This window comes from Hoplias malabaricus, chromosome 7, assembly GCF_029633855.1.
Source record: "Hoplias malabaricus isolate fHopMal1 chromosome 7, fHopMal1.hap1, whole genome shotgun sequence".
NCBI lineage: Eukaryota > Metazoa > Chordata > Actinopteri > Characiformes > Erythrinidae > Hoplias > Hoplias malabaricus.
Window position 1 is genome coordinate 45,823,935 of NC_089806.1, and position 23,936 is coordinate 45,847,870.

Sequence of the window (23,936 nt, forward strand, 5' to 3'; positions counted from 1 at the left end):
ATTTAACTCATGATTGATAAAATTAGTACATGCCTCATCCTATAATTCAGCTACATCTTAGTCACATCCATAGTTTTTCAGCCAGTTCCGTGAAATTGTAAATATGTCATTCTAAATCTATTATAATGGCCAAAAATTTTGGTAACCCTTGCCTTTCTATTGGAAAATGTACTTCGCCCATCTCCCACACTGTAGCTGCCATTGCTCATGCTCCGGTATTAACATGATCTTTTTTAATTTGCTTGCACTGAAACAAAACCTCCAAGAACAAACTCAGATTTTTCTACACAGAGAAACCCAGATATAGACAAGAATACATTACTGGCACCTTTTCAAAATTGTGAGAGAAAACTGAATTTCGAACATTTGATACACAATTAATTTGTATTGAAAATCACCAATAAATGCACCCTGCAACCAGTTTAATGGAGAAAGCTTGACTCAGCCTTTGTGTCAATTGTACATCCCATGCCATTGTTGCTGACCTCCATGTATGTGGACCGAAAAGGTAATCTGATCGAAGGATTCAAAAGAGGACTGTATGAATCGTGGCTTAAAACCATCAATCTGCTTCCAAACAAATAAGATAAGATAAGAGAAGAGAACATTTTATTGATCCCGAAGGAAATTGTAGCATTGATCCCAAAGGAAATGCACAGCAGTGCCAGCTCACATTACCTGTCACCATCTGAATGAAATGGGATGCTATTATAGGAGACACAAACTGAACGCCATGCTGACTGAGACATAAAATATTCAAACTGGAGTTTGCCAGGGATTACCTGAGGAAGATACAATCCATCTGAATGAATGTCCTCTAGAACATGATGATGGTTCAAGATGTTTTAGGATTGCCTTGCTGCTTTTAGCATTGAATGCCTTGACTGTGTCCATGGCCTCATGAAATCTGAAGAATATCAAACAAGTGGGTATGTAGGGCTCAGTGCTGGCTTCAAAAAGTATGCACAAAGTTTAAGACAATGTTTTGGAAAGTTTGGAACTGGACAGCAACAAATCCAGATCTAAATCCAACAGAAAAATTGGGGAAATGTGAGAAAACAGCAAATAAATGAAGGCATCCTTCAAACCTGAGAGATTTGGAGTGCAGTTCACAACACACATAACAAAATATTCTGTAGAAAAGTGTTAGAAACTCATTCAAGGATACATGACGTGATTGATTTCAGTAAATATTTATAAAAGGTGGCAACAATTTGGTCCAGAACTGTTTTGGAGTTGGGCACAATGATATTAGACAGGACGTCCATTCTCACACTTAATTTGTCTTCATTCGATATAAACAAATATACAAAAACATGTAAGTTGTGCACATGTAATTGCAATAATTTTTGCAAGAGGAAGTGCATTTTCTGAATGAAGTACAGGGTTGCAGTTTTAGGCTTTATTTTTGTTTGTGTGTTTGTTTTTCCATGTTAGTCTATCTGTCACTTTTCTTTTTCAGCCCATAAAGAAGAACCACACACACATCCACAGGCCAAGAATTAAGCTTGACTGCTTCTGGAAAGGGTGCTGTGTCTCCAACCAGTGGCCAAAAGTGGCCTAGCCCTGAGCCTGTTCTATGATTATGTTTTGGTCTCCACTTTACAATATTTAAATTACAATGACCTATTATGTTTACAGTACTGTAAATATAACACATTCACATCCAGCAGTCAGACTGACTTATGTTTGCCATAAAGCTACAAGTTGAACAGTCACGAATTTCAGTTAAGATATCTCTTGCATTCATGATACTGTCACTTTCAACGTGCTCCACCCATTTACTGAATATTCATCAAGTTATAACTTAAACACACTTTCATGTGTGATATCTCAACCATATAAATATCAGAGCTGCTGTCTATTCACCCTGTGAAACTTCTGCCTTGAGAGAAGCCCTAATGTAGCCTCCAGGAACCAAATTATTTGTTAATGCCATATGAACGGCTGGATTCATGAATTTTACTGGGATTAACCAAACGGATCACTGTCTATTCTTTCACTGTCCAGAGAGATCTGTATCTACTGCAGTGTATGTGTTGTTGTATGTATCTGCAGCTGCTGTAGTTCTGTTAACAGTGTGTGGAAACCTGCTCATCATCATCTCTGTTTGTCACTTCAAGCAGCTCCACACTCCGACTAACATGCTCATCCTCTCTCTGGCTGTGTCTGACTTTCTGGTCGGACTTCTGGTGATTCCGATAGCAATAATATGGATGATTGAATCATGTTGGATTTTTAATCATATTTTTTGCATATTTTTCATTTTAACCTCATACTTTGTGACAAACACATCTATAAACAATGTTGCTCTGATTGCAGTCGATCGGTATTTTGCTCTCTCTAACCCATTCCTCTACACTAAAGCAGTCTCTGTGAACACAATGTGCTTTGTGCTTTTATGCGACTGGTGTATATTGTTCACCTATAATTTAGCGGTTCACTATTTTAATGGAAACTTTAAAAATGTAGTCATGTGTCCAGGAAACTGCTTTTTACCCTTAGATGAGGTCTGGTCTCTAGTTCACTTCCTAGTTATTTTTGTTTTCCCCTCTGCTGTAATAATCATACTGTATGCTCAAGTCTTTTTCATTGCAAAGAAACATGCCACTGCTATCAGAGACCTTAAAATTCAGACTAGGACTCAGACATCAAAGAATAACATATCAATGAAATCTGAGAGAAAAGCAGCTAAAGTTCTTGGAATAGTAGTGTCTATGTTTTTAGCTTGTTTGTTTCCATGTTTCATTTACAGTTTATTAGGCAGAGTCATTCAGGTTGATGTAGCATCATTCCAGAAAGTGCTAGTCCTTATTTATTTAAACTCCACCATTAATCCAGTTATATATGCTTTGTTTTACCCCTGGTTCAGGAAATGTGTTAAAATAATTTTGACGTTTCAAATATTAAAAACAGATTCTGCATTGCTAAACGTTCTTTAATGCATGAAATTTAAACTTTGTGTAAGAATTTGCTAACAAAATTATGAGCAGAGTAAGTACATGAAAATAATATGTTTTCATTTTCTTAAGATGTGCAACTGAGGATAAAATGTATTTCAAATATTGTACAAACCTAGTAACATGATTAAAGAGATATGACAGACTCAGATACTCTCTGAATTGCCAGTTACATTTTTTGTTTTTTAATAGTTTCACATATATCTATTTCATTTGATTTGGTGTTACATAAAGAGCAGTGCAGTGGTGCAACAAGTAGTGTTGTATCTGAGTTCTGGAGTTCAAAACCAACCTCAGGTGACTGTCTATGAGGAGTCTGGTGTGTTGTCCCTGTGTCTGCAGGGGTTTCCTATGGGTGCTCAAATATCACCCTATAGTGTGAGCGTGTGAGCGAATGTGAGTGTGTGGTGCACTGTGATGGACTAGCACCCTCTTCAGGGTGTTTTATTGATTTATGCCCAAATATTCCAGATAGGCTCTAGGCCCACCATGACCCTGAACAAGATAAAATGGTTACAGAACAGGAATGAATAATGGAGTGTTAAATAATGTGTTCCTTTAAAAATATATTAAAATATTATTATTGTTCCATGTATTATGTAAACAACAGAATGAGCATTTTAGAAGATTCAGAAATCTTTCATTTACATCTTCACAATATTAAGGCCCTAATTTCAATGCATAAATATACATATAATAGTGGTCGTGAGAAATCTTACACTTAAAGATTGCAGGTTTACACATAACGCGAATGAGCATCCAAACAAATAATTATCTTCATGGTGCTGCACATACAAAGACTAATCAAAGAGAGTTAAGTTGCCAGCAAAGCTACAGACTGAATTGGACAGTCATTCAATTCTTTTGCAAACAACTACTGTGTTCATGAATACTGGCGTTATCCCAATGCTCCACCCATTTACTGAATATGTATCAAGATCTAATTTCAACACACAGACGTGCAAAATCTCCACCATATAAATATCAGAGCTGCAGCATGTTCAGCCATTAAAGATGCTAAGAGAGATAGACTATAGTTGTCTCTCTGGAAAAACTATATTTAATTGATGACAATTTAAGTGCTAGATTCATGAATTTTACTGGGTTTAACCAAACAGATCACTGTCTGCTCTTTCACTGTCCAGAGAGATCTGTATCTACTGCAGTGTATGTGTTGTTGTATGTATCTGCAGCTGCTGTAGTTCTGTTAACAGTGTGTGGAAACCTGCTCATCATCATCTCTGTCTGTCACTTCAAGCAGCTCCACACTCCGACAAACATGCTCATCCTCTCTCTGGCTGTGTCTGACTTTCTGGTCGGACTTCTGGTGATTCCAATAGCAATGATATGGATGGTTGAATCATGTTGGATTTTTAACAGTGTTTTTTGCCTGTGTTTCATACTTACCTCCTACTTCTTTGTAAGCACATCGATATACAATGTGACTCTGATTGCAGTCGATCGGTATTTTGCTCTCTCTAACCCATTCCTCTACACTAAAGCAGTCTCTGTGAACACAATGTGCTTTGTGCTTTTATGCGACTGGTGTATATTAATATCTTATAATTTAGCTGTTCACTATTTTAAGAGAGACTTCAGAAGTTTAGTTCTGTGTCCAGGAAACTGCTTTTCAGTTTTGGATGAGGTCTGGTCTCTGGTTCACTTCCTAGTTATTTTTGTTTTCCCCTGTGCTGTAATAATCATACTGTATGCTCAAGTCTTTTTCATTGCAAAGAAACATGCCACTGCTATCAGAGATCTTAATTTTCAGACTAGGACTCAGACATCAAAGAATAACATATCAATGAAATCTGAGAGAAAAGCAGCTAAAGTTCTTGGAATAGTAGTGTCTATGTTTTTAATTTGTTTGTTTCCATGCTGTATTTACAGTTTATTAGGCAGATTCATTGAAATTGAAGTAGGATCATTCCAAAAAGTGCTAGTCCTTGTTTATTTAAACTCCACCATTAATCCAGTTATATATGCTTTATTTTACACCTGGTTCAGGAAATGTGTTAAAATAATTTTAACATTCCAAATATTAAAAACAGATTCTGCATTAATGAAGGTTCTTTGAAATATAACGATTGTATAAGAATTTGCTAACAAAATTATGAGCAGAGTAAGTACATGAAGATAATAAATGTTTTCATTTTCTTAAGATGTGCAACTGAGGATAAAATTTATTTCAAACATTGAACAAACCTAGTAACATGATTAAAGAGATATGACAGACTCAGATACTCTCTGAATTGCCAGTTACATTTTTTGTTTTTTAATAGTTTCACATATATCTATTTCATTTGATTTGGTGTTACATAAAGAGCAGTGCAGTGGTGCAACAAGTAGTGTTGTATCTGAGTTCTGGAGTTCAAAACCAACCTCAGGTGACTGTCTATGAGGAGTCTGGTGTGTTGTCCCTGTGACTGCAGGGGTTTCCTATGGGTGCTCAAATATCACCCTATAGTGTGAGCGTGTGAGCGAATGTGAGTGTGTGGTGCACTGTGATGGACTAGCACCCTCTTCAGGGTGTTTTATTGATTTATGCCCAAATATTCCAGATAGGCTCTAGGCCCACCATGACCCTGAACAAGATAAAATGGTTACAGAACAGGAATGAATAATGGAGTGTTAAATAATGTGTTCCTTTAAAAATATATTAAAATATTATTATTGTTCCATGTATTATGTAAACAACAGAATGAGCATTTTAGAAGATTCAGAAATCTTTCATTTACATCTTCACAATATTAAGGCCCTAATTTCAATGCATAAATATACATATAATAGTGGTCGTGAGAAATCTTACACTTAAAGATTGCAGGTTTACACATAACGCGAATGAGCATCCAAACAAATAATTATCTTCATGGTGCTGCACATACAACACATACAATTACAGTAAACAAAGAGAGTTAAGTTGGCAGCAAATCTGCAAGAATATCCATCAAGCTGTAATCCCAACACAAAATCTCCACCATATAAATATCAGAGCTGCAGCATGTTCAGTCAGTAAAGATGCTAACAGAGATGGACTATAGCTGCCTCTCTAGAAAAAAAACTAATATCTTAAGTATTTCATTAATGACACTTTAATTGCTGGATTCATTAATTTTACGTGGTTTAACCAAACGGATCATTGTCTGTTCTGTTCACATGTCTGTTCATTTAGGGTGACGTGAAAAGCACATTTAATGTTATTCTTTAAAGCCAAAAGCAATGTAAGAGTCATGTGAGAGCTTTTGTAGATTATTCGAGAAGTGTCTCAGTGGTTCACTTACAAACTGTTTTTGTTTATTGCGCTAAAGAATTTTACATATAAAGATGAGCCAAAATATTACAACAGCATCCTTTTTTTCTACACTCACTGTGCACTTTCTCAACTCCACTGACCACACAACAGCAGCACTGTAGATCTACAAGACACTAGTTCAGCAGTTTCACTGTATACACTGTTTGCCCCCTTTCCCCTGTTGCTCAGTGGTCAAGACCAGAGCAGATATGATGGGTGATGGATCATTCTCAGTGCTGCAGTGACACTGACGTGGTAGTGGTGTGTTAGTGTGTGTTGTGCTGGTGTAGAGTGGATCAGACACAGCAGTGCTGCTGGAGTTTTTAAACCCTGTGTCCACTCTCTGTCCACTCTGTGAGACACTCCTCCCTCGTTGGTCCACCTTGTAGATGTAAAGTTAGAGACAGTAGCTCATCTGTCGCTGTACAGTGTGTGTCAGTCGTCCTCTAGTCCTTCATCAGTGACACAGGACGCTGTCGGTTGGCTGTTTTTGGTCGGTGGACTGTTCTCAGTCCAGACACTGAGGGGTTTAAAAACTCCAGAAGCACTGCTCTGTCTGATCCACTCTACACCAGCACAACACACACTAACACACCACCACCACGTCAGTGTCACTGCAGCGCTGAGAATGATCCACCACCACATCACATCTGCTCTGTGGGGGTCCTGAGCGATGAACAACAGGGGGGAAGGAGGTTGACAGGGCATGCAAACAACAGATGGACTACCGTCTGTAATTGCAGAGCTAGACAGCACTCCTAAGTGGTCAGTAAAGCTGAGAGAATGGGCAGTGAGTGTATAGACAAGGAGGTAGTCATAATGTTATGGCTTATCTGTGTATGTGGCTAAAGCATAAATGGCCTTGTGTTAGATGTAGTATGTGTAGGTGCAGAAGGAGGTGTTTTATATACTACTTTGGTAGCCAACAGCTACTTAACACGGAGCCTGCAAGGAAAAAAAACCCACCTGTAGATTTGGTTCTCACCACTCTGCAGCTGTCCTCACATAACATATAACATATCATATGACATTAGCATTAGGGCCACAAGATTTCTGGCTCTACCTTACCTTTATCTCCACAAGCTCTTACCTGTCTAATCACCAGGAAGATACAGAGCAACACACACAGGACAAGTGTAGAGTAAATAATGTGTTTACTTACCTTGTTGCCTGTAGGAATCCGAGATAACAGTGGATGCACCTACTCAAGACTGGAATGATCCACGGATGTCATGGAGAAGGGCAAGCATTGTCAAACCTGTAGAGGAGGAACACTGTTAAATGATATTTAGGGATGCAGTTACCAGTAAGATCATCTTAGTGCAAGAACAAGAACAATTGAATAGCACCCCCTTCTGTTCAGGTTTTATATTGCTTTGTATATATTTTAATTTACAGATATTGTGAATGTCACCACAAATAATTGTTTCTGATATTGCAAATATGAAACAAACTTAGCAAACAGATGGTGTTATTCAAAGAAAATCTACAGATTAAAGAGGACAGTAAAACTCGCCTTCATGAATATCTGCATTTTCCCACTGCTCCACCCATTTACTGAATATGCATCAAGCTGTGACTCCAGTTTATACCAAACTCTCCAACATATAAGTCTGAGAGCTGCTGTCTATTCACTCAATGACTCTTCAGCTGAGAGATGGACCACTTCCACCTCTCAGCAGACTCCAGGACCTGAATTATTTCTTTGACAATACATTAATTGCTGGATCCATGAGTTTTAATTGGATTAACCAAACAGATCACTGTCCAGAGAGAGCTGTATCTACTGCAGTGTATGTGTTGTTGTATGTATCTGCAGCTGCTGTAGTTCTGTTAACAGTGTGTGGAAACCTGCTCATCATCATCTCTGTCTGTCACTTCAAGCAGCTCCACACTCCGACTAACATGCTCATCCTCTCTCTGGCTGTGTCTGACTTTCTGGTCGGACTTCTGGTGATTCCGATAGCAGTAATATGGATGATTGAATCATGTTGGATTTTTAATAGCGTTTTCTGCATATATTTTTCCCTGAATTCCTACTTTCTTGTAAGCACATCGATATACAATGTTGCTCTGATTGCAGTCGATCGGTATTTTGCTCTCTCTAACCCATTCCTCTACACTAAAGCAGTCTCTGTGAACAGAATGTGCTTTGTGCTTTTATGCGACTGGTGTATATTAATATTCTATAACTTAGCAATTCACTGTTTCAAAACAGACTTCAGAAGTTTAGTAATGTTCCCTGGAGACTGCTTTGTACCATTAGACAATGTCTTATCTCTAATTCACTTCCTAGTTATCTTTGTTTTCCCCTGTGCTGTAATAATCATACTGTATGCTCAAGTCTTTTTCATAGCAAAGAAACATGCCACTGCTATCAGAGATCTTAATATTCAGACTAGGACTCAGACATCAAAGAATAACATATCAATGAAATCTGAGAGAAAAGCAGCTAAAGTTCTTGGAATAGTAGTGTCTATGTTTTTAGTTTGTTTCTTTCCATGTTTCATTTACAGTTTATTAGGCAGAGTCATTGAAATTGATGTAGGATCCTTTCAAAAAGTGCTGGTCCTTGTTTATTTGAACTCCACCATTAATCCAGTTATATATGCTTTGTTTTACCCATGGTTCAGGAAATGTGTTAAACTAATTTTAACACTTAAAATACTAAAATCAGAGTCTGCACTGATAATGGTTCACTGATAGATTGTAATTGATGTTTTTTTTTTGTTTGTTTTTTTTACTTTTTCATACATTCAGAAGTTTCTATTTCATTGGATACTTCATGATATTCATTATTTTAAAAATTATTCTTCCAAAATTCAGCAGAGCCTGCCAAAAACATATTAAACATATACAAACATTAAACATATACAAATATTTATGGATTAAATCGGATTCAAATAATTGTTTAAATTTTATGTCATTATTATATTTATTTAATGTTTGTTTTTTTCTTTTTTGTGGTGTGTAAATATATAAACAATTCCTCTGGAAGATTTTAAAATTCTATACTTTCAAATTCACAGTACAAAAAATATATAAACAAATAATCACTGCTCCTACTGTTCTTCAGTTCTGTTTTACACATTAATAAATGTTTCAGTATGTATTTGGCACCAATTCTGGCTTCATTTTGGTCTTCAATCTACTAAGAAGTACTAAGAGGATTAATGATCTTTATGTAGATGGCATTTTTTGAACTTTTACACAGCTTGGTACCCTATTTCCTTCTCTTAAAACTCACTTCTTTAGAGTCTTACAAATTCTGAATTTTGTTAGAAATGCACTTAAAGGCTTCCCTAATACTCCCTCAAAATCTCCTTTGGATGAGATTTTAGAAATTAATGATGATTCTAGAGCTAATATTTCTAAATTGTATACTTAAAAGTGTATATGTTGGTCATCTTGTTTCCACTGTATCAACCTTTGTATCTTGCCTACCCAATAAACAGAACTGTCAAAATACAGCAGAAATCTACACCCTATTTCAGACACCATTTCAGCATAGTTAGAACAATTAAACTCATTTTAAATGAGTTTTTCCATATATATTTTCCACTCATTCAAAATTATGTAAATATGAAATGTTTTCAGATTATTTTTTCTGAAAAATATTTTACCAATTAAATTAGACAGTACTACTTCTCTTTTGCCACCAACTCTAGCCTTCATGAATACTTGTGCCTTCCCACTGCTCCACCCAATGAATGAATATGTATCAAACTGTAACTCCAGCACATTCCAAATTCTCCATCATATAAATGTCAGAGCTGCTGACTGTTCATCCGGCAACACTTCAGCTCTGAGAGATGGACCACTGCTTCCTCTCAGCAGACTCCAGGATCTGAATAATTTATTTAACAACACAACTGCTGGATCCATGAATTTTATGGATATTAACCAAACGGATCACTGTCTGTTATTTCACTGTCCAGAGAGATCTGTATCTACTGCAGTGTATGTGTTGTTGTATGTATCTGCAGCTGCTGTAGTTCTGTTAACAGTGTGTGGAAACCTGCTCATCATCATCTCTGTCTGTCACTTCAAGCAGCTCCACACTCCGACTAACATGCTCATCCTCTCTCTGGCTGTGTCTGACTTTCTGGTCGGACTTCTGGTGATTCCGATAGCAATAATATGGATGGTTGAATCGTGTTGGATATTTAATAGTCTTTTCTGCATATGTTTTATGCTAACTTCCTATTTTGTTACAAGCACATCAATATACAATATTGCTCTGATTGCAGTTGATCGGTATTTTGCTCTCTCCAACCCATTCCTCTACACTAAAGCAGTCTCTGTGAACAGAATGTGTTTTGTACTTTTATGTGATTGGTGTATATTGTTCACCTATAATTTAGCAGTCCACTATTTTAATAGAAACTTCAAAAGTTTAGTCCTGTGTCCTGGAGACTGCTTTTTGGCCTTAGATGAGGTCTGGTCTCTGGCTGACCTCATAGTTATTTTTGTTTTGCCCTGCACTCTAATAATCACATTGTATGCTCTAGTCTTTTTTATTGCCAAAAAACATGCCACTGCTATCAGAGACCTTAATATTCAGACAAGGATTCACACATCAAAGAATAATATCTCAATGAAATCTGAGAGGAAAGCAGCTAAAGTTCTTGGGATTGTGGTGTCTGTATTTTTAGCTTGTTTGTTCCCCTATTTTATTTACAGTTTGTTGGGCAAGGTCATTACAGTTGAAGTAGAAGCCTTTCAAAAAGTGCTGGTCCTAGTTTATTTGAATTCCACCATTAATCCAGTTATTTATGCTTTGTTTTACCCATGGTTCAGAAGATGTGTTAAACTAATTTTAACACTTCAAATATTAAAAACAGATTCTGCATTGATAACAGTTCTTTAATGAATGGAACAGGACGCTAAGAATTTGTTGAAAAAGCATTTGTCAAACAAATTTTCAATAATTCATAGGTTTAGTCAAATGCTTTTTTACAGATATCTATTGCACCAGCCACTGCTCTTTCTGTCTTTTTCCTGATATATTAGATTACCCTTTCTGAAAATCTAATCATATAAAATAAAAAATTCAATAAAGCAGTGGATTTTTTTATCTTGTACTTCAGTAAAACACAAAACTGTATAAAAAAAACTTGGCATAATGTTCTCCATGAATCTTCCAGGTTTTATAGTAGTTCCTGAAGGGCTTCTGATTCAGCTAAAAGATTGAGAAAGTTTTGACACACTAACTATTGTTTTACCCTGCATGTCAAAAAGAGATTCTCAGTCTGGGGCTTGTAAATCAATTTTACCATTGGTGGAAAAGAGCCTAAATTTTGGACACCATTTTGAGTCATTTTTAATAAAACTTTCTCCAATCTCTCACTGTAATTATATTTTGGCTGTGCCTGCTGTATGTACAGAGAGACAACACTGTGCCCACATTTTTTCCTGCCATGACAGTGTTCATTTTTCAACATGATCCACAATGATCTGCAGCATATGTGTAAAGAGCAGAATCTGTGTCCTGCCATAGATATAAAAGCATATCAAGTAGAAGCCAACCAAGCCCAAAGTCCCTGCTGCTGTAGAGCCTGACACTGAAAAACCCCTCTGGTGTAATACTGCTTATTGAACACTTAAAAGAACAAACTGTAAGATGGTATGATACATGTAGAGTTAAATGTCCTACTTTACTGTTATACTCTATATCAGCACTCACAGAATGTCATTTGTCCAATCTCATCACTCCTTCAGTCCTAAATCCTGTATAATTCTCAATATTATTCTCAAGAACTAGAACCTTGTCAATTCCTAAAATGTCAAATTTAAAAATAAAGGTTTGAGCATGAGTCAATTTGAGTGCTCTCTGAGCTTGTCCTCACCACTACATCACATACAAGGAGCTATTATTAGCCACATGAGAGAGTGAACGACTTTGGGAGCATATAAATATCGATGCTCACAGCTGCTCATCCTACATTTCACTCAAGGAAGAATGAAATTTATTTTTGTGTTTTGATGTTTGAAGGGGTTAGTTGCATTGATATTTTCACAGTTTATTAGGAAATGTAACTGAAACAAGAATAATTCAAATCAGTGTGGAACCTTTTTTATTTGAATGTTACCATTAATGTAGTTGTTATGCAGTTCAACCCATGTTTTAGGAAGAGTATTAAACCGAATGTAACCCATGAATTTTACAGAGTTTAATCAAACAGATTTCTGCCTTCAGTTCCACTGTCCAGAGAGATCTGTATCTACTGCAGTGTATGTGTTATTGTATGTATCTGCAGCTGCTGTAGTTCTGTTAACAGTGTGTGGAAACCTGCTCATCATCATCTCTGTCTGTCACTTCAAGCAGCTCCACACTCCGACTAACATGCTCATCCTCTCTCTGGCTGTGTCTGACTTTCTGGTCGGAGTGTTTGTGATTCCGATAGCAATAATGTGGATGATTGAATCCTGTTGGATTTTTAATAGAGTTTTCTGCATATGTTTTATGTTATCGTCCTATGTTCTTACAAGCACATCAATTTATAACATTGCTCTGATTGCAGTTGATCGGTATTTTGCTCTCTCCAACCCATTTCTCTACACTAAAGCAGTGTCTGTGAACACAATGTGTTTTGTAGTGTTAGGTGACTGGTTTGTTTTACTGATTTATAACATAGCGCTTCAGTACTTCAGTGGAACCTTGAAAAATATAGTAACTTGCCCTGGAGACTGCTTTCTGTTGTTAAATGAGGCCTGGTCTCTGGTTGACCTCCTGTTTACATTTGTTTTCCCATTGACAGTGATAATTATACTTTATGCTCTAGTTTTTATTATTGCCAAAAAACATGCCACTGCTATCAGAGAGCTTAATGCTCAGTCATCAAAGAATGCGACAGGCTCAAAATCTGAGAGAAAAGCAGCAAAGGTGCTCGGCATCCTAGTGTCTGTGTTTTTGGTATGTCTATTTCCATATTTTATTTACAGTTTATTAGGAAATGTAACTGAAATAGAAGTAGAATCATTTCAAAAACTGCTGGTCCTAGTTTATTTAAACTCTACTATTAATCCAGTTATTTATGCTTTGTTCTATCCATGGTTCAGGAGATGTGTTAAACTGGTTTTAACTTTTCAAATATTTAGAACAGACTCTGCCCTGACTAAGGTTCTCTGAGGAACAAAACATGTATTTTGTCACTAACACCTGCAAAAAACAAAGTCATTTCAGCAGAAGTGTATTTGATATATGAGCTAGAACTGTTCTGGAAACCAGTTTAATGTACAGTAATTAAGTATAATTAACCAAAATGTTTTCAAACTTTAAGAAAAATCAGCTAGTAGCACTTCATAGAAATATGTGCAAATGTAGATATGGGCATTGATAAATTTGGCTGCTTCAAACCTGTAGTGAGATTTATTGTTTTTATGGCAGAGATAGACTCCAACTCAAGGGATTACTCCCCCAGTGGGTTTACCTCAGTTATAATGAACCTCGTGGTCTCTGGGTGTCTTTGTGTATATAATGTAAATAATATTGGATTTTGCTTGGAGAAATATTCATGGTAAATAAAACACTGTCAAATGAAATTCACAAATGAAATAAAGTTGCATCTGTTATGGTATATTTCTAATAAAATCACACATATACACCCATATATGTAGAAAAAGTAATACCTTTATAATGAGTGAATTCAGCTGATATTATTTGCAAAATTAAGAGTAAACTAATCTTCGTATAAACTACATTGGCAAAATCTATACTCTCACAGGTATAACATCAAGTAATCTCCACACATCCAACTGTACTTTTAAACATGGCTCTGTCAGGGATCCACTTTCCCCCAAGTCCGTGCTCATCTCAAGATACTTCTGTCAAATGCAACTGTTGCTACTGTGAAATGGAAGTGTTTAGTAGCAACAACAACTCAACCACAGAGATATACTGTGCAAACCTGCAGAGCAGAGAGCTTAAATATCACCAAAGATTCACTACAGAATTCAAACTGACACAAATGCCTCTACTTACTAGTGTCACCAGTAAAGGTTAGGGGAGCTGGTATAATGCTTTGAAGCTGGCCTTAGTCCAAGTGAGTGGTAATGTTAAAGTTGGAGCACAAAAAGACATTTCAGACAACTGCTTCCAACATTGTGGCAAAAGGTTGAGGATCGGCCCTTTTCTACCATGACTGTGCAACTGGGCGTGAAGTAAGGTCAAAATTTATGTGATTTTATGAGTTTGGTGAAGAAGTAAATGAAGTGCCCTCTACAAGACACTGACCTCAACCTCACTGAAAAATTTTGGGATGTCAACTGAGAGCTACAACTCTTCACAAATGCTCTTTTCACTAAATGGGCACAAATTCCCCAAAACATAAAGCATTCGCAAGAAAAGTGGAGGCTATTTGTTCTTTCCTTTGTCAATTACATCATGTGGTGTGCGTAGGAGTGAGCATGGTTTGTTAGATATAAATATCACAGATTTCATCTGCTCAGTCATAGTTCAATTCACTGTGAACCTGAAGTGTTACAAGCACTGCATCTAAGGAGAAGACAAGCTGTCATTTCACCAGCCGTATCCATGAATCTTACAGAGCTTAATCAAACTGATTGCTGCTTATTGTTTTCCTGTCCAGACAGATCTTTATCTGCTGTGTATGTGCTGGTGTGTGTGTCTGGATCTGTTGTTGTTCTGTTAACAGTGTGTGGAAACCTGCTTGTTATTATTTCCATCTGTCACTTCAAACAGCTCCACACTCCGACTAACATGCTCATCCTCTCTCTAGCAATATCAGACTTTCTCGTTGGTGTGTTCGTAATGCCATTTCAGTTAAGTCGACTCACCGAATCCTGCTGGATTTTTGGGACAGCTGTCTGCATGTTTTCTGTTCTGATCTCCTATTTTGTCACAAGCATATCCATTTACAACGTTGCTCTTATTGCAGTTGATAGATATTTTGCCATCTCTAACCCATTTCTCTACACTGAGAAAGTGACTGTAACCACAGCTTGCACTGTTGTTTTGTGTAACTGGTTTATATTACTCTCTTACAATTCTTCACTACTTTATTTCAATAGAAAGTCCACAGGTCTGATCATGTGTCCTGAAGAGTGTGTTTTTGTGCTGCACGATGTCTGGTCTCTGTTTGTTTTTATTATTCCAAGTTCTGTGATAATCATACTTTATAGTCTAGTTTTCCTTATTGCCAAAAAGCATGCCAGTGCTATTAGAGACCTGAATAATCAAACTACAACTCAGGCCTCAAAGAACAACACAAACATGATAAAATCAGAGAGAAAAGCAGCCAAAGGCCTTAGTGGCTGTGTTTCTAGCTTGTTTGTTTCCATACTTTGTGTATACATTAATAAGCAGTGCCATGGAAACAGAGTCATTTTTTAACTTAGTGACTCTTTTATATCTGAACTCAACCATCAATCCAGTTATTTATGCTTTATTTTACCCATGGTTTCGAAGGTGTATGAAAGTCATTTTAACTTACCAAATATTCAGAACAGATTCTGCTTTGATAAATGTCTGCTAACTCAAATAGGTAAACTCTAATATAAATATAATACTGATATTAATTAAATGGTACAAAAGTACAAGAACTGACCTTGTACTGTGTGTCTACATGAATCAGATACATTTACATTTTTAAACTACCTTTTAAAGTGTTTTGTTTACCTCTTTTACAATTAAGTCAATTAAATGTTTTCTTTAGTTTGATAAACAGCAAGAAACTTTAGTCTCATAATGTCTCCTATAATAATTACAACCAGGAAAATGAAACATTTATATTCTTGGGCTGAGCACATTCATACTCAAAATTAAGCACTCTGACATGTGCATTCTCCACTGCTCCTTCATGTGGTAAACAGAGGGGTCTCCTAGAGGGATCTAAAAGGTCCTAAGACCTAATCTTCTTTCAGTTACCTAATAATATTTGCCAATCAGTTAATCTGTGTATGCCTGAATCTAAATTCTGCCATCACGAAATTAGACAGCCCAGGATGCTGTTTCTTTAACCCTTTGAGAATATTTTACATTTCTCCTCACCCCTCTTCAGTACCATTTATTATAACCCAAAGCCAGATTATATAATATGTACTTTTATAAACAAAAGCAGAAGGTACTCTAAGGGAAACATTGAGACCTTGACCTTCAACCTGCTGTCTTGCTCCCATCACTATAATATATTAATGTGACTTATGAACTGCTGGCCTCTGCTGCCACACTGTGGACAGAAAAATACATGCTTTCATTTACCATTTCAATGGGCCAATACAACACACACACATACACACAGACACAGTCGACCACCCCAACCTCTCCCACAATGTGTGTTATGTCCGAGAGCCATTTTTGTAATACTGAAAAAAAGTGTTTCCAGTCCATCTAACCTGTTAAACTATGTCCTGAGTAACTGAATGCCAAACTATTTATTGATGTGTCCTAAATGACTGAAAATGCATCATATCAAACATAAAATTAACACCACTTCCTTTTTTCCAAACATCTGCTGTGACAGTGTTGTTGGTGTACTAGTGTGTGTGGAGTAATGGAATGAGAATAGTTCACCAAGCAAAAACATCCAGCCGACAGCGTCCTGTTTCACTGATGAAGGACTAGAGGAAGACCGACACACACTGTGCAGTGACAGATGAGCTACTGTCTCTAACTTTACATCTACAAATTGGACCAATGAGAGAGGAGTGTCTCACAGAGTGGACAGAGAGTGGACACACAGTTTAAAAACTCCAGCAGCACTGCTGTGTCTGATCCACTCGCACCACCATAAAACAAAGAAGTTGCTGGTGTTTCTCAGCACAGCGGATTGGTCTTATAGGCCAAGACTCAACATCAATGAAAAAGTTGGGGTTAATCTGAATTCTGACAGAATTTGTAAGACTGAGCTTCAAAATTCCATAGATTTTTATGGAATTTATATTCTATTTTTCCCTGCCTCTTTTCTCTGTCCAGGGTGTGCTTCTGCCTTGCACCCAGTGATTCCAGGAAGGCTCCGGATGCACCCTGACCCTAAACTGGATAAGCGTAACAGACAATGAATAAATGAATTGTACATAATGCCTCTTTTGACCTGAATGCAAGCAATTGCAGTCACTGACATTTTGAATTTGAATGTGCCACATAAGGAAAGCACAAATATTTCCAAAATATGCCAGTCCAGTATGGCATAGAGAAACAGCTACAGTGTTTTGTTTTTTTTTTGTTTCTAATTTGTTTGAGTTCAGCCTACTGATCTGCTATTGATCTGTATCAGATAAATAAAAGCATAAACCAAATGAAAGTGTGAGCTGTCCGCCCTGGTCCATTATAAATCCCCCTGTAGATTCCCACTTTCAAGTGAATCAATTACATCATGTGTGTCAAGAGAATGTGAGCTGGGTCTATTCGGTATAAATATCAGAGCCGCTCTTTGCTCAGACTAGAGTTTATTTTGTTATGAAACTGGACTAGTCCAAGTGTAATCACTGTCTCCAAAAGAACCCAGGACTTGGATTGTGTCTTAGACTTGGATCCATGAATCTTACAGAGCTAAACCAAACTGATCGCTGCTTACTGTTTTCATGTCCAGAGAGATCTGTATCTTTTGCAGTATATGTGTTTTTTTATGCCTGTGCTGCTGTTGTCGTTTTCTTAACAGTGTGTGGAAACATGCTTGTTATTATTTCTGTCTGTCACTTCAAGCAGCTCCACACACCGACTAACATGCTGATACTGTCTCTGGCAATGTCAGACTTTCTGGTTGGACTCTTTGTCCTTCCATTTCAGTTAAGTCGGCTAACTGAATCCTGTTGGGTGTTTGGATCAGTTTTGTGCATAGTTTATATTTTCATCTCCTTCTTTGTCACGAGCATATCAATATATAATGTGGCTCTTATTGCTGTTGATCGATATTTTGCCATCTCTAACCCTTTTCTCTACACTGAAGTGGTGTCTGTAAACACAGCCTGTGTAGCTGTGTCTTTTAATTGGATTGTATTAATGTCATACAACACCTCGGTGCTTTATTTCAATGGAACATACGCAGGGCTGATAATGTGCCCTGAAGAGTGTGTTTTTGTGTTGCAAGAAGTCTGGTCTGTGATTGATCTCCTGTTTGCTTTTGTTATCCCATGCTCCACTATAATCATATTTTATGGTCTAGTCTTCATTATTGCCAAGAAACATGCCAATGCTATTAGAGACCTGAACAACCAAACTAAGACTGAGGCCTCAAAGAAAAAATCTGACTCTATGAAATCAGAGAGGAAAGCAGCAAGCGTGCTGAGCATCTTAGTGGCTGTGTTTCTCGCTTGTATATTTCCTTATTTTCTTTGTGCTTTAGTAAGTAATGCCATAGAAACCACTGTTTTTGAAAAACTAGTTATTCTTTTATATCTTAACTCTTCTGTAAATCCAGTGATTTATGCCTTGTTTTATCCATGGTTTAGAAAGTGTATTAAAATCATTTTAACACTTCAAATATTCAGAATGGATTCTGCACTGATAACTGTCCACTAACTAATCAAACATTATCTCTGTAATATAACAGTGAATTCTGTAAAAGAGTTCACTGATCAATTTACAAAAATGTGCATTGAGTTCAGTGTTCATTTAGGTCTTTATTTTTTTTTCATTAAATCAGGACATGTTGATGCTACTTTTATATTTACAATATAAAACCTGGTGAAATGATTTCAGTTTGTTTATCAGTTCATCTTTAACTTTTCATCTCATTTTAACAACACCGCAGTAATACTGTGATCTATACTACTGAGTGAAAAAACAGTGAAACATTTACAGAAAGTTAATCTTACACTGTTTTGAAGCATTACACAATAAAGAGGTGAATATAAAAGGTGTAAAAAGAGCATTTACCAAAGTCTCAGTCTTTTCATGCAAAATAGGTCATTGTTCATCACTTTATTTCAAAATTTGTGAGAGAATTGTCAACCAGCTCAAACTTGAGCCAACAAGTGGAGCATTGTTTGCGAAACGATCATTACATTTACATTTATGCATTTGGCAGATGCTTTTATCCAAAGCGACTTACAAAAGAGGATCTAACATTCAAACTACAGCACAAATTAAACAAAAATACCTTACATTGAGTGCAATATGCCAGGAAGTAATAAGTGTATTAAATAAAGACTATCATCATGAAAAAGAAAGACCATCAGATGAACATAGCCACATGGGCTCAGGAGTACTTCAGAAAATCACTGTCACTTAACACAGTCCATCCCTGTGTCAAGAAAAGCAACCAGAAACTGTATTATTCAAAGTGGAAACCATGTATTAATTTTGCACAGTAATTCTGGCAAGCTCTCTGGGCCCAATGCCATCAGGGATGGACCATAAGACAGTGGAAACTGGTTCTGTGGTCAGACAAGTCCATGTTTAAACTTGTTTGTTGGAAGAAACAGATGTTGCGTTCAGCATGTGAAAGGTGAAAAAGACCATCCTGAAGCAGAGACTTATTCTACACTAATTATAACAGTGTGGATTTGCAGACACGTCTGTCTAAAACCCTAATGAATAAAAAATTTTAAATTTTAAATCTCGCTGACTTTCCAGTTAAACCTGGTTCAGCAGCAAAAAATCTTGGTGTCATAATTGACCCGGATTTATCATTTGATCGACACATAGGCAGTATCACTAGGACAGCTTTTTTACATCTTCGCAATATTGCTAAGATTAGAACTGCCTTATCCCTTCAGGACGCAGAAACATTAGTACATGCCTTTATTACTTCAAGGCTTGACTACTGTAACGCACTACTGTCAGGATGCACCAGCAGCAATTTAAGAAAACTTCAACTAGTTCAAAATGCTGCAGCCAGGGTCCTCACTAAAACTAGAAAATTTGAACATATCAGTCCAGTTCTATCATCACTTCATTGGCTGCCTGTTAAATTCCACATTGACTACAAAATTCTGTTATTAACATATAAAGCTCTACACGGGCTTGCTCCTGAATACACTCAAGATAAAATTTCCTATTATGAGCCTCCACGTTTACTCAGATCACAGAATATTCATTCATTCATTGTCTGTAACCCTTATCCAGTTCAGGGTCACGGTGGGTCCAGAGCAAGGCGGGAATACACCCTGGAGGGGGCGCCAGTCCTTCACAGGGCAACACAGACACACTCACACAGTCACACCTACGGACACTTTGGAGTCACCAATCCACCTACCAACGTGTGTTTTTGGACTGTGGGAGGAAACCGGAGCACCCGGAGGAAACCCACGCAGACACGGGGAGAACACACCAACTCCTCACAGACAGTTACCCGGAGGAAACCCACGCAGACACGGGGAGAACACACCAACTCCTCACAGACAGTCATTCGGAGCAGGAATCGAACCCACAACCTCCAGGCCCCTGGAGCTGTGTGACTGCGACACTATCTGCTGTGCCACCGTGCCGCCAGATCACAGAATACTGGATTTTTAATTGTTCCCAGTATTCAGAAGGCCTCAGCTGGGGGAAAAGCCCCCAAACTCTGGAATGATCTTCCAGAAAATGTTCGGGACTCAGACACAGTCTGTAAAAAATTTTTTTTAAATCTAGGCTAAAAACTCATTTGTTTAGTTTATCTTTTGGTAGCTAATGCTCCCCCATAGATAAAAGCGGCAGATCCGGGGGGTCCATGGACACAGGGAATTATAGTAAACTGAGACGCTGGTGCTGTCGTCCCGCCGCTTCACGCGATCACTCAGGTTTGTTGACGGTGGAGCGGAGGGATGCCAGTGTTTCAGGATGCTCCGGCGTCTGTGTGTCCTTCTGGTTCTCTCCTTTTAGTTAAAGCTGTCATAGTCAGATCTGCCGGAGTCATTAGCCACACTCTGGAAATGTTCACATTTTCTGCTTTACAAACACCAAACAGTTCAAAACTAATTCCATCCCTTTACATCTTTCCGAGTAAACGACTGCCCACCTGTCTGTCTGGACACTGATGGATGACTGTCGAGATCCTCCTCCACGCTTCAGACCAGCTGCCCACGCTCCAGCAACCACCAAGTGCCTTGAAGCTGCCCCTACACTGAAGTTCTCACGGACTCCTAACTATTACCAGTAGATTGACCAGAGGAGGATGGGTCACCCCTTGTGAGCCTTGGTTCGTCCCAAGGTTTCTTCCTCAGCTGGGGGAGATTTTCCTTGCCACTGTTGCCCCTGGCTTGCTCACTTGAGGGTTTTACATTTGTTTTTACATTTCATGTCAAATCTTTTTCTTACTGGAATTCTGTGAAGCTGCTTTGTAACAACATCAGTTGTGAAAAGCGCTATACAAATAAATTTGATTTTATTTGATTAATGATGTCTACAAAGAGAGCATTTTATATCATAGTTTGCAAGCACAACTCTCGTCTTTTTTGCTCTTTTCCCAGAGGAAAAATACTTAAAATCGTGATAAAACGGGAAGAATATAACCCACCATGATGAAAAACTTAGTCAACGCTACCAACTGAGGGAAATAAACATCCCTCAGTTAATAAAATAGACATCCGTTAGAACACTGCCTACTTAAAACAACTGTCTATGTAGTCAGTTTCTACTTAGACAGCTCACTAGGTTTTGGGACAGACCCCTAGAGTGCATTTCTGGCCTGCCTGCAGTTCAGGTCTGTCTCCTATTGAAAATGTATGGAGCAAAACAAAGAGACAAATCAGAGAGAAAACAACAACCACAGAATGTTTAGCAGCTCAAATAATGTATACAGCAAGAACAGGCAAACACTACATTTTTAAAACTTCAACCATTAATATCTTCAGTAAACAAAAGATTAAAATGTATGATTAAAAGAAAGTGTGATGTTCCAGAGTGGTATATATACTTACCTACTTGTTAAGTAATGACATGTCAACCTTGTGAAATGTCACGTCCACTGCTCAGTATTCCCAATTTAGTCATTTTGCTGCTTGACTTAGTGGCTTTTCAGACCTTCTTGCGAGTTATTAAAAAATAAAACCAGACTACCACAAAACCTAGCGACTTTCTGCACATACCTTAACTCAATCAAACTACAAAAGGACTGTAGAAAATCTTAATGCCTACATTTCAGTGCAGTCATTTCAATGCAGATATTATTTTTGATCAAGACTGTAAAGCAATCACATTTATTGTTGTCTGAAAGTGTGTATAATTTTCTACTCCGAAATACGAGTCTTTGTGTTGCCAAGAACGAAGTGCCAGGAATGCAATAAGGTGTGTTTAATGATGCAATGCTAAAGGCATTTTGTGGATGAGCTGGAGCAGAAATACTGCAGCAGGTAAGTATTTACCTTACCAAAATTTGCAGCACAGACGGAGCCATATTTCTTTTGTTGAGTTGTTGGGGTTTTTTTTGGCCCTATACAAACCTGACTTAGCCCTGAACTATACAGACTGCAGATCAGTTCCAGTTTTCATTACCTCAGTATACACCCACTTTACAGTCAGTTACATCACCTGTATCAAGAGAGTGTGATTGGAAAAAAATCCATATAAGTATCAGAGCTGCTCTCTGCTCAAAAGAATGCCTTTGGAAGCTGCACTGCTCCCAGTGAAATCACCGCCTTCAAACAGAAACCAACATCTGGAGGATCCATGAATTTTACAGAGTTAAACCAAACTGATCGCTGTTTACTGTTTTCCTGTCCTGAGAAATATGTGTCTGCTCATTATGTGATACTGTACATGTGTGCAGCTGCTATTGTTGTGTTAACAGTGTGTGGAAACCTGCTTGTTATTATTTCTGTTTGTCACTTCAAGCAGCTCCACACACCGACTAACATGCTCATCCTCTCTCTTGCAGTGTCGGACTTTCTAGTTGGATTTTTTGTTCTTCCATTTAAGTTAAGTAAAATGGTTGAGTCCTGTTGGACGTTTGGAGCAGTTGTGTGTACGTTTTATATTTTCATCTCCTTTTTTGTCACGAGCATATCAATATATAATGTGGCTCTTATTGCTGTTGATCGATATTTTGCCATCTCTAACCCTTTCCTCTACACTGAGGTGGTGTCTGTAAACACAGCCTGTGTAATAGTGTCATGCAACTGGCTTATACTGATCTCATACAACACCTCAGTGCTTTATTTTAATGGAACATACGCAGGGCTGATAATGTGTCCTGAAGAATGTATTTTTGTGTTGCAAGAAGTCTGGTCTCTGATTGATCTTCTCTTTGCTTTTGTTATCCCATGCTCCACTATAATCATATTTTATGGTCTAGTCTTCATTATTGCCAAGAAACATGCCAATGCTATTAGAGACCTGAACATCCAAACTAGAACCCATATCTTAAAAAGCTATGCAGACTCAATTAAATCAGAGAAAAAAGCAGCTAGAGTGCTCAGCATCTTAGTGGCTGTGTTTCTCGCTTGTTTATTACCATACTTTATTTGTGCTTTACTAAGTAATGCCATAGAAACACCAGTATTTGATAATGTAGTTATTCTTCTGTATATTAACTCTTCTATAAATCCAGTGATTTATGCCTTGTTTTACCCATGGTTTAGAAAGTGTATTAAAATCATTTTATCTCTTCAAATATTCAGAACGGATTCTGCACTGATAAATGTCCACTAACTAATCAAACAGGATCTACAGTAACTGTAAGAAAGAATGTACTAATTAAATTAATTGGGGCAAACACTTGTTTTCTATGTTCTATATAAATCATAAAACCTAAAATGCCACACTAGAAAGGAAATATGTTTAATCTGGAGTCATGTTTATG

At 37.5% G+C, this 23,936-nt stretch overlaps 7 protein-coding genes, 1 long non-coding RNA gene and 1 pseudogene across 15 annotated transcripts in view; 8 read left to right on the top strand and 1 right to left on the bottom strand.

Moving 5' to 3' along the window:
• The window catches only part of LOC136702112 (uncharacterized), a 269,541-nt gene that overhangs the window by 235,891 nt on the left and 9,714 nt on the right, over window positions 1-23,936 (bottom strand). For all 8 annotated transcript variants that reach the window (XR_010803888.1, XR_010803886.1, XR_010803889.1 and 5 more), the window contains one exon: window positions 7,415-7,510. This is a non-coding gene — a long non-coding RNA (uncharacterized lncRNA). The remainder of the gene's footprint in view (window positions 1-7,414; window positions 7,511-23,936) is intronic.
• Window positions 1,876-2,942, top strand: LOC136702325 (trace amine-associated receptor 3-like). Its single transcript, XM_066677344.1, has one exon. The coding sequence runs from the start codon at window positions 1,956-1,958 to the stop codon at window positions 2,940-2,942; it is 987 nt and encodes a 328-aa protein (XP_066533441.1). The 5' UTR covers window positions 1,876-1,955.
• LOC136702371 (trace amine-associated receptor 13c-like) lies at window positions 4,051-5,065 on the top strand. The gene has a single exon (XM_066677402.1). The coding sequence runs from the start codon at window positions 4,051-4,053 to the stop codon at window positions 5,035-5,037; it is 987 nt and encodes a 328-aa protein (XP_066533499.1). The 3' UTR covers window positions 5,038-5,065.
• LOC136701946 (trace amine-associated receptor 13c-like) lies at window positions 7,984-8,955 on the top strand. The gene has a single exon (XM_066676747.1). It carries the CDS (start codon window positions 7,984-7,986, stop codon window positions 8,953-8,955), a length of 972 nt encoding a protein of 323 aa, XP_066532844.1.
• Window positions 10,136-11,122, top strand: LOC136702316 (trace amine-associated receptor 13c-like). The gene has a single exon (XM_066677326.1). It carries the CDS (start codon window positions 10,136-10,138, stop codon window positions 11,120-11,122), a length of 987 nt encoding a protein of 328 aa, XP_066533423.1.
• On the top strand, window positions 12,410-13,384 carry LOC136702313 (trace amine-associated receptor 13c-like). The gene has a single exon (XM_066677322.1). It carries the CDS (start codon window positions 12,410-12,412, stop codon window positions 13,382-13,384), a length of 975 nt encoding a protein of 324 aa, XP_066533419.1.
• Window positions 14,789-15,749, top strand: LOC136701948 (trace amine-associated receptor 7f-like; annotated as a pseudogene).
• Window positions 17,750-18,733, top strand: LOC136701949 (trace amine-associated receptor 13c-like). The gene has a single exon (XM_066676749.1). It carries the CDS (start codon window positions 17,750-17,752, stop codon window positions 18,731-18,733), a length of 984 nt encoding a protein of 327 aa, XP_066532846.1.
• Window positions 22,805-23,785, top strand: LOC136701950 (trace amine-associated receptor 13c-like). Its single transcript, XM_066676750.1, has one exon. It carries the CDS (start codon window positions 22,805-22,807, stop codon window positions 23,783-23,785), a length of 981 nt encoding a protein of 326 aa, XP_066532847.1.